The sequence below is a fragment of the Chiloscyllium plagiosum genome, chromosome 19 (genome assembly GCF_004010195.1).
Source record: "Chiloscyllium plagiosum isolate BGI_BamShark_2017 chromosome 19, ASM401019v2, whole genome shotgun sequence".
NCBI classification, from domain to species: Eukaryota; Metazoa; Chordata; class Chondrichthyes; order Orectolobiformes; family Hemiscylliidae; genus Chiloscyllium; species Chiloscyllium plagiosum.
Genome location: NC_057728.1, coordinates 57,243,410 through 57,259,800, shown reverse-complemented (window position 1 = coordinate 57,259,800; position 16,391 = coordinate 57,243,410). Strand labels below are relative to the sequence as shown.

Genomic DNA, 16,391 nt, shown 5'->3' with positions numbered 1-16,391 from the left:
TTTTGAACAGGGGCACAACATTTGCCACTCTCCAGTCCCCTGGCACCACCCCCATTGACAGTGAAAAGGAAAAGATCATTGCCAATGGTTCTGCAATTTCCTCTCTTGCTTCCCACATAATCCTAGGATATATCCCGTCAGGCCTGGGGGACTTGTCTATCCTCAAGTTTTTCAAAATGCCCAACACATCTTCCTTCCTAACAAGTATTTCCTCTAGCTTACCAGTCCGTTTTATACTCTCCTCTTCAACAATACGGTCCCTCTCATCTGTAAATATTGAAGCAAAGTACTCATTCAAGACCTCTCCTATCTCTTCTGACTCAATATACAGTCTCCCACTACTGTCCTTGATTGGGCTTACCCTCGTTCTCGTCATTCTCATGTTTCTCACATACGCATAAAAGGCCTTGGGGTTATCCTTGATCCTACCCGCCAAAGATTTTTCATGCCCTCTCTTAGCTCTCCTAATCCCTTTCTTCAGCTCCCTTCTGGCTATCCTGTATCCCTCCAACGCTCTATCTGAACTTTGTTTCCTCAACCTTATGTAAGCCGCCTCCTTCCTCCTTACAAGACATTCAACCTCCCTCGTCAACCAAGGTTCCCTCACATGTCCATCTCTTTCCTGCCTGACAGGTACATACATATCAAGGACACGTCGTATCTGTTCCTTGAAAAAGTTCCACATTTCAACGACATCCTTCCCTGACAGCCTATGCTCCCAATTTATGCTTCTCAGATTCTGTCTTGCAGCAAAGTATTTACCTTTCCCCCAATTGTAAAACCTGCCCTGTTGCATGCACTTATCTCTCTCCATAACCAAGGTGAAAGTCACAGAATTGTGGTCACTATCACCGAAATGCTCACCCACTAACAAGCCCATCACTTGTCCCGGTTCGTTACCAAGTACCAAATCTAATATGGCCTCCCCTCTGGTCGGACAATCTACATACTGAGTTAGAAAAGCTTCCTGGACACACTGCACAAACACCGCCCCGTCCAATTCTACTTGATCTAAAGAGGTTCCAATCAATATTTGGGAAGTTGAAATCGCCCATGACTACTACCCTGTGGCTTCTGCACCTTTCCAAAATCTGTTTCCCAATCTGTTTCTCCACATCTCTGCTGCTATTGATGGTAGCACTTGTTTGTTTTGAGTGTTAACTTTTTTAAGATTAGTTTTGGCGAAGAATGGTTTCCACTTGCATTGTTGAGGCACAGTTCATCCCTGTGTTGGAGCAAAGTTCACTCTTTCCCTGGAGCCCCGCCTTCATTTTGATGTCATGTCAGTATAAGATGTGATTCTATATTCCGGCTACATTTACGCCATTGATGGAATGCAATCAACGAAAGTGGTGTTGACTGGTCACTCCTGAATTTAATTAAGTTATGGAGGTTCTTTAAATTTCATATCGAGTTTGCAACTTCCTTCTGGGAACTTCAGTGGTGAAGTCAATGTATATTGGTTGTACAAGCCAGATAGTATTAATTACAGTATGGTACTTTTGCAGATGCAAAATCTTAGATGGGACTGAAAGTTACAATAGGTGAACAATGTAGTGTTTAATATTTGTTCTTGCTGATATGTTATTGGAAATCATTAGTTTAATGAAAAGCAGCTACTTTCATCGTTAAATACGCTTGAGAATTGTGATGGCACATATGATCAAAATAATTTTGCTTATATATTTTCAGATGTTAAATTGGTGGAGAGAGGCACCTGGTTGTAGTAGTCTGTGGAGATTGTTGTGGGGAGTGTGGGTGTTACAGAGTTTGTGATCCAATGTGCTAGGCCTCAGGTTTAGTTTTGTAAATTTGATAGCTTGTTGATTTGCATCTAAGGTATCAAACTGTTCAAGAACAGATTTTACTTCAGAATCTGTTGGATTTTATTTTCCTTTTCAAATAACTTATTTGTGAGGTCAAAGTGCATTCCATAATTTTTCATTTCCATTCCCTAAAACATTTGGCTCCTACTCTATACCTAAGTGCTTTTTTTCCCGTTTGGTTCACAGGTGTGCCAGCACCCAAATGCCAGGATGCGGGAGTGGGGAGCAGAAGCTGTGACTTCTCTGATAAAAGCTGGGTTGTCATTTAAACATGATCCACCACTATCTCAAAATCAGGTTAGTTCATCAATCCGACAGGAATTGATTTTACAACCCATTCACTCAAACATTCCATTGACTAGAGGATAGAAGAGATGTATTTTGCCTGAGGCCTAATAGCAATCCATTGTGGTGCTCATGGTGCTCTTGTTTCACTTCTTATTTATGGAAGAACTCCTTAACTGATCGCAGAGCAAATCCATTCCCACTGGAAATTTGTCATTTCAACCAAGTGTAATGAAGTAGCACAGGTTGCAGGAGGAAAACCATCTCTGATTGGTTATAAGACCTGGGGCAGATTGCAAAGAGGTCCTGCTGTGATTAGCCCTTTAACTTGCAATGCAATCATTAGCTTCAAAACTGCCTCCCTCAAATCTTTTATGGTTTTGTGATGATTTTTGAACATCCTTTGCCTTAAGGAGTCATTTCTGAACAAATGTCTGTGACTGATGGTGAAAAACATGTTTTCAATTTGCCGAGCAAAAGCATTTAAGGCAGAAAATTTAAGTGGTTTCTGTGACCCATAAAATTTGCTTTATTTAAATTTAGTTGATTTATAACCAGTTTAGGCCCAGTGACAAGAGAGCAGGAATATTCTTCAGCAATGACCAACCTCTTTAAGCGCAAATGTTACTGTTGATCTGTTGCAAATATGTAGCAAGTCATCGGTGTACTGCAAATTTTGTCAAAATTCAGCAATGGAATTTTAATGCATGCACAACTCAGATTTCTTTAGCTATTGCCGTAATTGTTCTTGCAAAATCTTTTGGTTGATGCAGTGGGTACCACTGAACACCAGGTCCTAAATGAAATCAGGGACAACCTAAGCTGTAGTTCCTCGTTCAGATAAATAGCCGTGCAATAATAATTGTCTGAACTATTATGTGACACTAAACCAGAGAATAACCAAATTTTGTGGACCTCTATGTCAACATATCACCTTCAGGTGATAACTTACAAATCTTGCTCACTTTTCGTTTTCTTCCTAATTAAAATGAACAGTTTACCCTTTTGTTCTTGGCCAGAGTTTCTTTTTCAATTTTGTCATTGAAACTTAGCTCTTAAGCTATTGAATTTTTGATATTCATGTAAAAGATTCTCTGTACTTCTTTGCACAAATAATTTACTCGAGAAGTTTGGTTCTTTGAAAGGTCTTATTTCTTCTTGGTGTTTTGACTTTGTTTGCCCTAAACTTGGTTTTGAATTTCTTCACAGAGGCTGCAGTTGTTGCTGCTGAATCCACTGAAGGAACTGTCCAATATTGTGCACTCTGACATCCGACAGAAACAATTGGAGTGCGTGCTTCAGATCTTGCAGAATGAAGGAGACAGCCTGGGGCCTGGCTGGCCATTGGTGCTGGGAGTCATAGAAGCAATTCGAAATGACCAAGGGTCAGTAACAGCTGTTTTTGCTTTGTTGTATCTTGGTTTCCAAACATTATAAATTTGTGTTTGAATTTCCTCTTCATACCAGCATACGACTATGAAGAGTTAATATGATCTTAATGGCTGAGTTCTAATGAATATGCAGAAACAGAGGTAGTAGGACTTAGTGGAGTGGACTCGATGGGCCGAATGGCCTTACTTCCGCTCCTATGTCTTATGGTCTTATGGAAAAGCAAGGGTTGTTCTTGGAGCAGATAAGTTTAAAGGAGTTTTGTTCAAAATATACAAGATTGAGGTTTTATAAGAAATATAAGAAAAAATTGTTCCTCTGAGCTGATCGTACAAGCTGCAAGAGAAACAGATTTAAGACTTTGGCAAGAGATGCAGGAGGTAAAGTGAGGAGGAACTTGTTTTACGTAGTCCATGTGAATGACCTGGTAATTGCTTAGAGATGGTGCGTGTGGAAACAATCAACGATCTCAGAAATAAATTAGATGAGCACTTGAGAAAATAAACTGCAGTACTTCAAGATCAAGCAGAGCTGTGGTACTGACTGGATTTCTCTGCAGGGGTTGGTCTGGTCTTGATTGGCCTCCTGCTGTAAATAACTCTCTAAGTGTATACTTTGCTCAGACGCATGTCAGCTATCATTGTTTGGTTACATGTATGAACTTCCAAATCAGTTTCTATCCTTGGTTCCTTTGCAGTAGCTGTTAGAATGCATTTTTTTAAAAATCAAGTTATCCAAGTGAAATACTTCTGAAAACAGATAGTGTAATATTTATGAAACTGCAGAAATCTGAAACTGGTCTAGAGAAAGTGACTACTGTTAAGAAAAAAGTATCTAATGTTAATTTTGTTTGCATTCTTAATGTTGGAAACATTGTCTGCTATATGCCGTTCTAATATATTCTGGTGCATTTTATTGAAAAGAGCCAAACACTTGATCAGGAATTTAGTCACTTGTCCTATAATTTGGTTCCATTCCTGCAAAGCACCTTGGATATTTAGTATATTAAAAGGAACTTTAAAAATGCTATTTGCTGTTGAAAAGGCTTCAGAAATTGAAAATGCACCTATTTTATTTCTGAACTTGACTTAATGAAGCATGAGACTGATTTAATACTTTTTAATCCATAAGAATACTTCTAGAGGGTGCAGATGTAATTAATGTATAAATTTAATTAGGGCAGGTTTTTCAGTCACAGTTTTTATTGTGATTAAATATTTTCCGAAGTGTTCTCCCTCCACTGCTGGAATGGTTACACTGGATTAATAGATATTATTCCTCCTTTTTGCAGTGAATCTCTAATCCGTACAGCATTCCAATGCTTGCAATTAGTGGTGACTGATTTTCTACCCACCATGCCCAGCACCTGTCTTCAGATTGTTGTGGATGTAGCTGGCAGCTTTGGGCTTCAGAATCAAGAGCTGAACATTAGTTTGACATCAATAGGTCTTTTGGTAAGTTGTTATCACATAGAACATAGAAAAATACAGCGCAGTACAGGCCCTTTGACCCTCGATGTTGCGCCGATCCAAGCCCACCTAACCTACACTAGCCCACTATCCTCCATATGCCTATCCAATGCCCATTTAAATGCCCATAAAGAGGGAGAGTCCACCACTGCTACTGGCAGGGCATTCCATGAACTCGTGACTCGCTGAGTAAAGAATCTACCCCTAAATCTGTCCTATACCTATCACCCCTTAATTTAAAGCTATGCCCCCTCCTAATAGTTGACTCCATACATGGAAAAAGGTTCTCATGGTCAACCCTATCTAAACCCCTCATCATCTTGTACACCTCTATCAAGTCACCCCTAAACTTTCTTTTCTCCAATGAAAACAGCCCCAAGTGCCTCAGCCTTTCCTCATACGATCTTCCTACCATACCAGGCAACATCCTGGTAAACCTCCTCTGCACCCGTTCCAGTGCCACCACATCCTTCCTTGTTACTCATACCAAAGTGAATCACCTCACACTTACCCACATTGAACTCCATTTGCCACCTTTCTGCCCAGCTCTGCAGCTTATCTATATCCCGCTGTAACCTGACACATCCTTCCTCACTGTCAACAACTCCACTGACTTTCGTATCATCCGCAAATGTAAGAACTTCGTCCCTCAACGTGACTCAAAATTGCACAGCATAGAACACTTGATGTAAAAGTGAAGAGTTAGAAGGATCTATTGATGGGGATCATGGTAGTGGGCTGACAGAAGTATCTGTTGATGGGGCCCATGGTGGTGGGCTGATAGAAGCTTGTATGGAGTATAAACATCACACCAAAATGATCTGTTTCTGTGCTGTGAATGCTTTTTCCCATGCAGCACTCCAAACTTTGTAGCCTCCATTTCAGTGTAGCTAAAACAGTCAAAGTCAATGTCAGCTCTTCAATGAAATGACTGTGGTTTGATGCAGTTCACAGCAAATGATTGTCTCTAATTGACAATTCATTCACTCTATATAAAGGCTGACAGAATGAGAGAGATGCGAGTTTGAGGTTGTCCACTGTGCTTCACAGTATATTTTAAATTCAGTTAGGATGAACTTGTGTTGGTTGAATAAGATTTTTAAAAAATTAGCTTTCTAAGGTACTGTATTGCAATTTATCACATCACAAATTACTAAAACTATTCATTTTTAAAACAATAATTAAATGATAACTTAATGATACTAAGCCATTACTTTTAAGCAGTGGTGATCGCCTTTTCTTCCAAACATTGCAACCTAGTAAATATCTGGTTTAATGTTTGTAGTTTATCATTTAATCAGTAACTGCCAGTTAAGTTCCTGTTGCTTTCTGTACTAGGAGCTGTTAATCTTGTCAAGTTTCATATTTGATCAGGTACAGCTGAGAATAGTCTCCACTTACTATCTTATTGGATTCATTTTCATATCCTGATCACACGATTCTGTCTCAAAATTCAATTGATTATAAGGATTTAATTTTGGCTTTTTTCATTTTAAAGATTGTTACTTATTTAATGCTTGCAGTTTGTTAACAACTTTGAGCTTTATTCTATTACAAAATCAACTGTAAATGAACTAGATTCTTTGACACTGAACTGCAATTATTGTTTCCATGTTAGAATTATACATTTAAAATTATTTATATTGTATCTCACAAGAAAGGCACTTTGTTAAACAAAAATCAGTGTTATAACATATTTTGATTTTCACCACAGTTTGAGATTCCATCAGAATATTTTAAGGTTTTTGCAAAGATTTGTAGCTCGAGTTGTGGATGTGGTTGTTGTTTGCTCGCTCATGCATGACAACACACCAGCCTAGCAAGCAAACCAAGAATGTATTCTTCAGATTTTTAGAATTCTGTAAGTCTCTGGTTTGCAGGATAATCAGTTATTTTTACAACATTTTTTAGTCTTTTGAACATCCTTTGTGTGTTTTTCCTCAGTGGAACATCTCAGACTATTTTTTCCAACGAGGAGAGACCATCGAGAAGGAACTAGACAAGGAAGAAGCTCTGCTGCGGAAACAGGCAGAGGAGAAGGGAGTCCCTTTAAACCGACCATTCCATCCTGCTCCACCATTTGACTGTCTCTGGTTGTGCCTTTACTCAAAGCTGGGAGAACTGTGTGTGGATCCAAGGCCAGCTGTCCGGAAGAGTGGAGGACAGACCTTGTTCTCCACAGTTGGTGCACATGGTACTTTATTACAGCATGCCACCTGGCATACGGTGTTGTGGAAGGTACTGAACAAGCCAGAAAATAATTATTTTTACTGGTTTATGTTCCAGGTCTGCTGGGCCACATGGCACCTTCATTTCAAGGATTCTAGCTGAATAACAGTTTCACATCTCAGCTTCACATTTTTCCTTTATTCACTTTCATAAATTGCTCCTCCTGCCATGCTGTGTCCCTCTGTTTCTTTTCCTGCCTTTATCTTGACTTGTACTCTGATCACTGATACTTTCAATTTGGAGCAGCTTCTTGGACTTGAAACCTCCTTCTCAGACATCGCTGCCCCTCAGCTCAGATCCACACTGAGTCGCAGTGGTGCCCCCTGCCTTTCATTCTGGTCCTCTGTCTCCCTGTTCAATATCCCTACCGTTTCCAAATTTCAGACGAGTAAGACTCCCAACTCCATTGAGATTAAATCAGACCTTATTAAATTGTAAATGGCATGCAGTCTGAATTATCTCACAAACTTTCTCTTTAAAAAAAAACAACTGAATGTTCTAAGCTGAGTCATAAGCTTTTCTTTTTTTTAAACTCTATAATATTTCAGTCTGGAAACACAAAATTCAAAAGGCAATAAATGAACTTCTGAATCTTTGTGTGGGGATAGAATATAGCCAGAAATGTAATGATACCTCCAATGTTTCATTCCTTGGCCCTTGACATTCTTTCTGTCTGGCATAGTGTTCTCCTTAATACATATATCTCCTTTCTTTCCTGAGCACCTTGATATCCAAGTGTATTTAGGCAGCTCTATTAATCAAGTAGTGTTGCAAATGTTAGTGTACAATAGCAACTTAAGACTAGAATGTTTAGTAATTAAAGTAGAAAGTGCTGGAGAAACTAAGTAGGCCTGGCAGCCATAGAGAGAAAGAGAGTTAATGTTTCTAGTCAACATTTCTTTCTATTTTTATTTGAGATCTTCAGCTTCTGCAGTTTCTTGCTGTGTTCGTGAGAAAAGTGTTTTTTTGCAAGCTGTGGAAATGTATGTTTCACCCTGAAACTATCCAATAAGAGAAACCCTAAAGAAACTGCTATGACGTTAGAATTTCCTTTCGACAAAAATCTGCCTTACTTTCCAGAAAAATTGAGTGCATTTAAAATAAGTTGTCAGATTCAGCAGAAAGTATGAACTTCCAAGATGAGTAATGAAGTTTTCCAATATGCTTAGGAAGGGTCACTGGATCCAAAGCATTAACTCTGATTTCTGCCCACAATGCAGCCCAACCTGATGAGCTTTTCCAGCAATTTCAATTTGTGACGCTGCTTGTATATAGGTATAGTTTGCTCTAGATTTTCTGAGCTGGATTTCATTCTGACTGATATCTGTACTTAATCATGTTTGTTCTCTGTCCATATTAGGTTTTATTTCCCCTTTTGGATCGGGTTAGAGAATCGTCCACAACAGCTGACAAAGAGAAGATAGAGTCTGGTGGTGGAAATATTCTTATTCATCATTCGAGAGACACTGCTGAGAAACAATGGGCAGAGACATGGGTTTTAACATTGGCTGGAGTGGCTAGAATATTTAACACCAGGAGAAACTTACTGCAATCTTTAGGTATTGTTATGTACCCAGATCTCTCAAAGTGTGTGTCTATATTGTTTTTAGTGTTGTGTAGCTGAAAACCTTGGAACCTATCAATAATGTCCCTTTTGATTTTTTTTTTCAGGGGACTTTTCAAAAGCCTGGGATGTATTGTTGGATCACATCCAGTCAGCTGCACTGAGCAAGAACAACGAAGTTTCACTGGCAGCTCTGAAGAGCTGTCAGGAAATTTTACAAATTGTGACCCCTGTAAAAGATTCTGACAAGTCAGAAGGTCTGTCTGGTGTTAATATGCCAGTTTTTGTGGGACCGCTGATACCCCCACCTAGAACCTTATCCAGGACAGATTCGCTGGGAGAAAAACTGGGAAGATTTAATGGAGCTGAACTGAATGCAGCAGTAGATGAGATTGAGGATTCTGCCCTATGGTGGGCTGCATGGAATACCTGGTACAAGATAGGTTTGGAAAGCACAAAACCACCAACTACCTGTGATAAGGTGTTCTTCATTCCAAGTCAGCCATTCCTCACAGCACTTGTGCAGATCTTCCCGGCTCTGTACCAGCACATCAAGTCTGGCTTCAGCATGGAGGACCTGAAGAAATTGGGTGTGATACTCCATAGTTCTGTGTCAGTTCCAATCAGCTCGGATGCCTCTCCATTCATTCTACCATCCTATACTGAAGCAGTGCTGACTAGTCTTCAGGAAGCAGTGCTGATAAGTCTAGATGTCCTACAGAAGGTATGAACAATTTAATGCACTGTATAAAGGTGTAGAAATGATAATAGAGTCTGTAACAAAAACACCCATTGTAAACCTGATGTGTAAATACATTCCATGAACGTACAAGTATCAGTCTAGTATGTCACTTAATGAGAGAGGTTATACCAAGGCAAAGTTTTTTTTTGGTCCACCAATAAGTAAAACAAACAGGTTGTAAGAACAGTTTTGACTGGGATTGTAGTTGATCCATTAAATGATTTAACAGTTAGAAATACTTAGCATAAAGATTAGTTGTAACAGCGTTTGGGTTAATTCCTGCATCAGCTGAGGTTACCATGAAGGTCTGTCCTTCCCAACCTTTCCCCTCGCCTGAGATGTGGTGACCCTCAATTAAACCACCATCAAGTACTGTAGGACTATGGAAATTTTTATCAGTCACTGACCAAGTATTCAAGACATTTGCAATAAGTACAACTTTAATATTTTATAAATTGGTAATAAATGGCAGAATTATTTACATAGATTTTGTATATTGTTGTAATGTTGTGACCTACAAAGATTCCTGTGTTAAGTATCTCAAGGGGCCATATGTTTGGCATGTTAGTCTGCAGTGCTCAGGTTACCAGTTGAAATTATTTATGGTATTCTAGTGCATCTTTAATAAATGAACCTCAGACTTTTGAACTGCATTCTTCAAAGAACTTGAAATTGGTCTTGTTTTCACTCCATCTGTCTCTCTGTTATATGAGATTATAGTGATTAAGAGAGGGAAAGCTGACCAGTTTTTCCACTTGACAAGCTGTAGCTTACAGTATAAGTGTCTAAGTCTTCACTGACCTCCTGGTTCAGTGGACAGACTTGGTGTATTATTAGAGTGTGGAAGTTGCAGTTTGTTCAGAAAATGAAGTTGTCTCACCAGTCTGGGCAACAATAAGAATCGGCTTCATGGTTTATCTCCCCTCCGGTTGAGGGGCAAGCAAAGATTCCTTTCCTAACTGCTTTCCAGTGATCTCTGCTTAAAATCTATTTGTGGACATGCTTGGGAACAGTAGAATTGATTTAAAAAAAAGGGAAGAGGATGAAGACCTGTTTGTCCTCACTGTTTTGAGAAAGTAAAGAAAACAGTTGTTAGCCTTGAATTCATGAGTGTTGAAATACTGGTATAACTTAAGTGAAATGTGTGCATTTACTTTTGGAAATGTCTGTTTTTAATTGTATTTCGTTTGCAAATTCATGGATTGAAAATGAGGTTCAAAATTGACCTCATGGGGACTGATCTTCACAGAATAAACAGCACCTCTATTCTCTTATGGTATCATTTCACTTTCACATAAAAGCCTGCTGACTGTTCCTTGCCCAAGTACATTTTTGAAGCAATAATCTAAAGTTTGACTGTTCACAAAAGGACTAGAGAAGGAAATATTGTGTTTGAAGGTCATTAATTGTTACTACCACATAGTGTCCTTAACAGCTAAACAAATTTAAACAATGAGTAACTGAAGGTGGAAATTAGTAAGGTTCCAGATTCAACCCCTAGATGTAGAATGAGTTAGCTGAAATCAGTGAACGAATCACCTGGCCTTTAGAAATGCCACCCAGCATTTACTGTCACAAGTGAATCACGGCCATTTTGGGTGCAGAACCCGGGGCTGGTGCAGTCTGTGGAATGATATTTTTGTATTCTTCATGTGCTAAAAGAAGATAAATTGGCGTAAGTGGAGTGTTTCTATTGTAGGGCAGAGTGGTAGACATGATCTGTATGGACTTTAGTAAGGCGTTTGCTAAGATTCCCCATTGGAAACTGGTTAGCAAGGTTAGATCTCATGAAATACAGGGAGAGCTAGCCATTTGGATACAGAACTGGCTCGAAGGTAGAAAATGGAGTGGTGGTGGAGGGTTGCTTTTCAGACTGGAGCCCTATGACCAGTGGAGTGCCACAAGGATCGGTGCTGGGTCCACTCCTTTTCATCATTTATATAAATGATTTGGATGTGAACATAGGAGGTGTAGCTAGTAAGTTTGCAGATGACACCAAAATTGGAGATGTAGTGGACGGTGATGAAGGTTACCTCGGAGTACAACAGGGTCTTGATCAATGGGCTGAGGAGTGGCAAATGGAGTTTAATTTAGGTAAATGCGAGGTGCTGCATTTTGGAAAAGCAAATCAGAGCAAGTCTTATATGCCTAATAGTACGGTCCTGGGCAGTGTTGTTCAACAAAGAGATCTTGGAATGTGCATTCATAGTTCCTTAACAGTGGAGTTGCAGGTAGATAGGATAATGAAGAAGGCATTTGGTATGCTTTCCTTAATCGGTCAGATCATTGAGTATAGGATTTGGGAGGTCATGCTGTGGCTGCACAGGACGTTGGTTAGGCCACTTGTGCAATTCTGGTCTCCTTCCTCTCAAAAGGATGTTTTGAAACTTGAAAGGGTTCAGAAAAGATTTAAAAGGATGTTGCAAGGGTTGGAGGATTTGAGCTATAGGGAGAGGCTGAATAAGTTGGGGCTGTTTTCCCTGGAGCATCGAAGGCTGAGGGCTGACCTTATAGAGGTTTATGAAATCATGGGGGGCATAGATAGGATAAATGGACAATGTCTTTTCCCTGGAGTGGGGGAATACAGAACTAGAGGGCATAGGTTTAGCGTGAAAGGGGAAAGAAATAAAAGAAACCTAAGGGGCAACCTTTTCACACAGAGAATGGTGCATGTACGGAATGAGCTTCCAGAGGAAATGATGGAGGCTGGTACAATTACAGTATTTAAAAAGTATCTGGATTGGTTTATGAATAGGAAGGATTTAGAAGGATATGGGCCAAGTGCTGGCAAATGGAACTAGATTAGGTTAAGATATCTGGTAGGCATGGGCAAGTTCAACCAAATGGTTTGTTTCCATGCTGTACATCTCAATGACTCTGTGACTAACTCATTGGGGATGGATAAAGAAGGAAAATTACAGAATTTGTGCCAAGAGTATTCATGAAGTACATATTACTGCCCATGAGAGCAAACAAAAGATCCAGAGCCATTCTAATTTAGTAATGGGTTCATAAAGTTCAGTTGTCACTGTACAAACAGAGTTGAAACTTTATTGCTGGAACAGCACAGCAGGTCAGGCAGCATCCAGGGAACAGGAGATTCGACGTTTCGGGCACAGGCCCTTCTTCAGGCCTGTGCCCGAAACGTCGAATCTCTTGTTCCCTGGATGCTGCCTGACCTGCTGTGCTGTTCCAGCAATAAAGTTTCAACTTTGATCTCCAGCATCTGCAGACCTCACTTTCTCCCCACTGTACAAACAGAGACTTGTATGGAAAGTATAATTTATTTTTCTTTCTGGTTGCAACCTCTTTGTTAAATATTATCTCTGTTAATTCTGTTTGACACTTAACTACTGTTAATTTGCATTATAATGCAGAGGGTTGAGCTAACATTTAACAGCCATGAACCAGATCTCCTCATGGCAGTTTGAAAATTTGAAGTTATTTTTTAAAGCTAGAAACATAACAATCTGCTGTTGGTAAAAGTGAACATGAAGCCATTATAAAGTCATTATAAACAGCTACCTGTTTCGCTTATGTCCTTGATTGAAGTAAAGCTTTTGTTAATGAGCTAATTTGTGACTCACACCAGTATAGTTCACATAACTTTTTGAAATTGCCTAGCAAGCCATTCCATTCTGTCATACCCTAAAAAGCAGACCCCACAAAATGTTTCTGATCAAGAAAGGAACCCACAAGCTACTTCATGGCAGTTAGGATGGACATTAATTGCCAGTCTCTTTGCCAATTATGTCTGCGTCCACGAATGAAATAGAGTAAACAACATAGGTGAAATGATGTATTTGATTTTCTGTTGACATCCTCCTAACTTGTTTCTCTCCTGATTTAGGCACTTTGCGTAGGGCCAGAAGACATGCAGATCATGTACCCAGCAATCTTTGACCAGTTGCTCTCATTTGTCGAGTTTTCCTGCAAGGCACCAACATATGGAAAACTAGAAACAAAAAATATAGCAAATGCAAAGTTTAATCAGGTAATCAGGCAAATACTTGTGTTCAGAAAATACACTTATCTTTTGTAATTGTGGTCGCTCAGAATGTACAATCACAATGAATGCATTACAATAAAATCCTCTGCTGTTTAGTTTTAGTGTTTCATAGAAAAAACTTGGTCTCAACCACATTTGCTTTGTCTGTTTAGTTTTGAATCTGGCAGACTTGAACCCGATAATGCATTCTTTACGCCTCTGTTATTTATTCAGGGCAAACAAAATGAAAAGAGGATGATAGCTGATAACAAGGTTTTTTTTTAAAAGCTTGCATTGAGTGAGTAGGTGCATGTAGCATGCAGTTCAAAAAAACATTGCAGGCCAAGACTTGCAGTTGTGATCACCAGTCTTTTGTAAGCACGTGCCCAGTATACTCAGACATCACCAATGTTCGCTGAGATGGTTAGCCTCAACTGAGTTGATTGAAGAGCAGAATTAGTTTGGGGTAGGCAAGTGAAAATTGGCCAATTATTACATTTGGGAGCACTGTCAGGTGAGCCCTTTTCCCACCTTAATTGGGATGTTCAAATATGTGGGCATTAGATGCCATTTGAAGTGCCTGTCATGCCTTTGGCACAATAGACTACAACACGTTCATCTGGCTGTGTTACTTGAGAGGCTACCTACACCTGTGAAATAGCTATAGCACAAAATATTACATGAAGAGAAAATCAACAGTGAACCAATATGATTGCAGACATGTGGCCAGTACGCTGAAACATACATGAATTTTCAGAAGTTGCTGTGCAGTATCTAAGAGAGTTGTAAAAGTGTTTAAACTGGTTGGAGGAGGAAATGAGTGATGTATGAGGTAAGTCTCACATTTGGATGAAAAGCCCATTTACTCCTTTGCAGGCTAGTGAGATTTTATACAGTGCTAAGTAATTGGACATGAACCAATATTGACCACCTCAGCTGATAGTGCTTTTGCTTTAGCTAAATTGAATAGTTTCAGCTTTCTAAATCTATGCCAGTTGCCAAAAATTAATATCAAACTCTGTTGGGCATTTGAAGTGCAAAATGTGACATTATGAAATGTAACTGCTACCAGTTCTTTCCTTAAAATGTAAACTGAAGATTGTGCCAAATTATCAATACTATATCAGTGAATAACGTGTCGCAGTATTAGACTTGTGAACACATACAGCTAGAAAGCTTAAGGCATTGTTTTGTTTTGTTCTTGTGTTAACTATAAATTGAATTAGCAAGCTATTGTCATGTAAAGGAGAACAATAATGTTTTTACAGAAATTGTTAACATTTTCAAGTCAAACTCTGGGGCAGCAATTAGATATAATTTGTTGTGCTGAGAGAAATAATCACTATTATTCAACAGGGAGATTTTTAAGTTTTTTGAATTATTCTTGGTAATCAAAACAAAAGCATCAAACCCACATCAGAAAACCTATGCTCACTGGTGTATTGAGCCTTTTTGCATCAATAGCAATGTTTCCTTTAAAATTTAGTTTGTGAACCTGTTGACATCTATCTATCTAGAAATTGTGTGAATGTGTACACACATTTATTACAGAACAAGTCTTGCACAGTGCCATACAGACTGTTGTGTGTCCCAGTGCCAGTGCAACCAGGCATGCAGAGTTCACGTTTATAATTAAACCTGTGTCCCATCTCTCGACTACAGATATATTTTACCTCTTTCCCTTTCAGCCTTCTTCTCCTGTTGTTCATTTTCTGACACCTTTGACTCTGTAATTTGTCTTAAATATTTGACTTGAGGAAAAGTTTCCCAAATGTATAGACTCTGAAGGTCACTACTTCAATAAGTTTTAAATAAACATCGCTGTTAACCCAAGAGTGGTGATGAATAGGATTTCCAAAACACAACAACTAAAATTAATGATGCCAGGTTGAGGCTAGTATTGTCTTTATGCTTTCTGGACCACATGACTTAAGTAGTAAAGCAAAAGAAAAAAAAGACTTCCATTTGTACATTGCCCTTCATAATATAAATGTGGTGACTCTTGTAATATACAAAATGCAGCAGCCAATTTATGCACAGCAAGCTTCTCCAAACAGCAATATGATAATCAGATTTTCTTTTGATGTTGATTGAGGGATAAATCTTGGCCAGGACACTGGAGGCGATCACCCTGTTCTTTATCACAACAGTGCCGTGCAATGCTTTTACATCAATTTGCAGGGATAACTTGCACCTCAGTTTAATGTCCGAACTGAAGGATGGCACCTCATATGGTGTAGAACTCCCTCAGTATTGCACTGGAATATCAGTCCAGAGCTTTGTGCCTGGAGTGGGACTTACATCAACAACCTTCTGGTACAAAGGTGAGAGTTCTACCAACCGAGTCAGAGATGACACAATAAATGTACCTGGAATCTTCAGAAATCTTTCATCCTAAAATGTAGTAGAACTCGAACAGTGTAGCGTTTGAGCATTTTTTTTCAGCTACGACTGTATGATTCTCCTTTTATTCGTCTTTTTTGTGCTCATCAATCTGTTTCTGTCTGCCTGAGTTAATTGTTATGCTGTGCAAACTCTTATTTGAATTCTCCCAAAACTAATGCTATAGGACTATGTCATTTCCATTCAGGTGTCTTTAGGTTCTCTGAACTAATTCCATTTAAAACAAACTAATTTCATTACTCATCATTTTTATCATGGTGCCATTCTTATTGGTTGCAGCATATGGCCTAACCATTACTTAAACGAGAAAAGCATCATATTTGAGATTCTTGACATTGTCTGTGCCCTTCTTAAGAATGAAGTCTACATATTTTAGCAAAGGATAAATTGATAACTTTGATAATATTTTTGTTGGAGTTGGAGTTATACTTAATACATCATTAAAAGATGTTTAATTAAACAAAGCTGAAAATGTGTTGCTGGAACAGCGCAGCAG

General features: G+C 39.0%; 1 protein-coding gene across 3 annotated transcripts in view; it reads left to right on the top strand.

Moving 5' to 3' along the window:
• mon2 (MON2 homolog, regulator of endosome-to-Golgi trafficking) overlaps positions 1-16,391 on the top strand; it is a 127,518-nt gene that overhangs the window by 89,697 nt on the left and 21,430 nt on the right. For all 3 annotated transcript variants that reach the window (XM_043709976.1, XM_043709975.1, XM_043709974.1), the window contains 7 exons: positions 2,013-2,123; positions 3,321-3,496; positions 4,792-4,954; positions 6,914-7,207; positions 8,559-8,757; positions 8,870-9,486; positions 13,355-13,498. In XM_043709976.1, the coding sequence (XP_043565911.1) occupies positions 2,013-2,123; positions 3,321-3,496; positions 4,792-4,954; positions 6,914-7,207; positions 8,559-8,757; positions 8,870-9,486; positions 13,355-13,498 (1,704 nt within the window). The remainder of the gene's footprint in view (positions 1-2,012; positions 2,124-3,320; positions 3,497-4,791; positions 4,955-6,913; positions 7,208-8,558; positions 8,758-8,869; positions 9,487-13,354; positions 13,499-16,391) is intronic.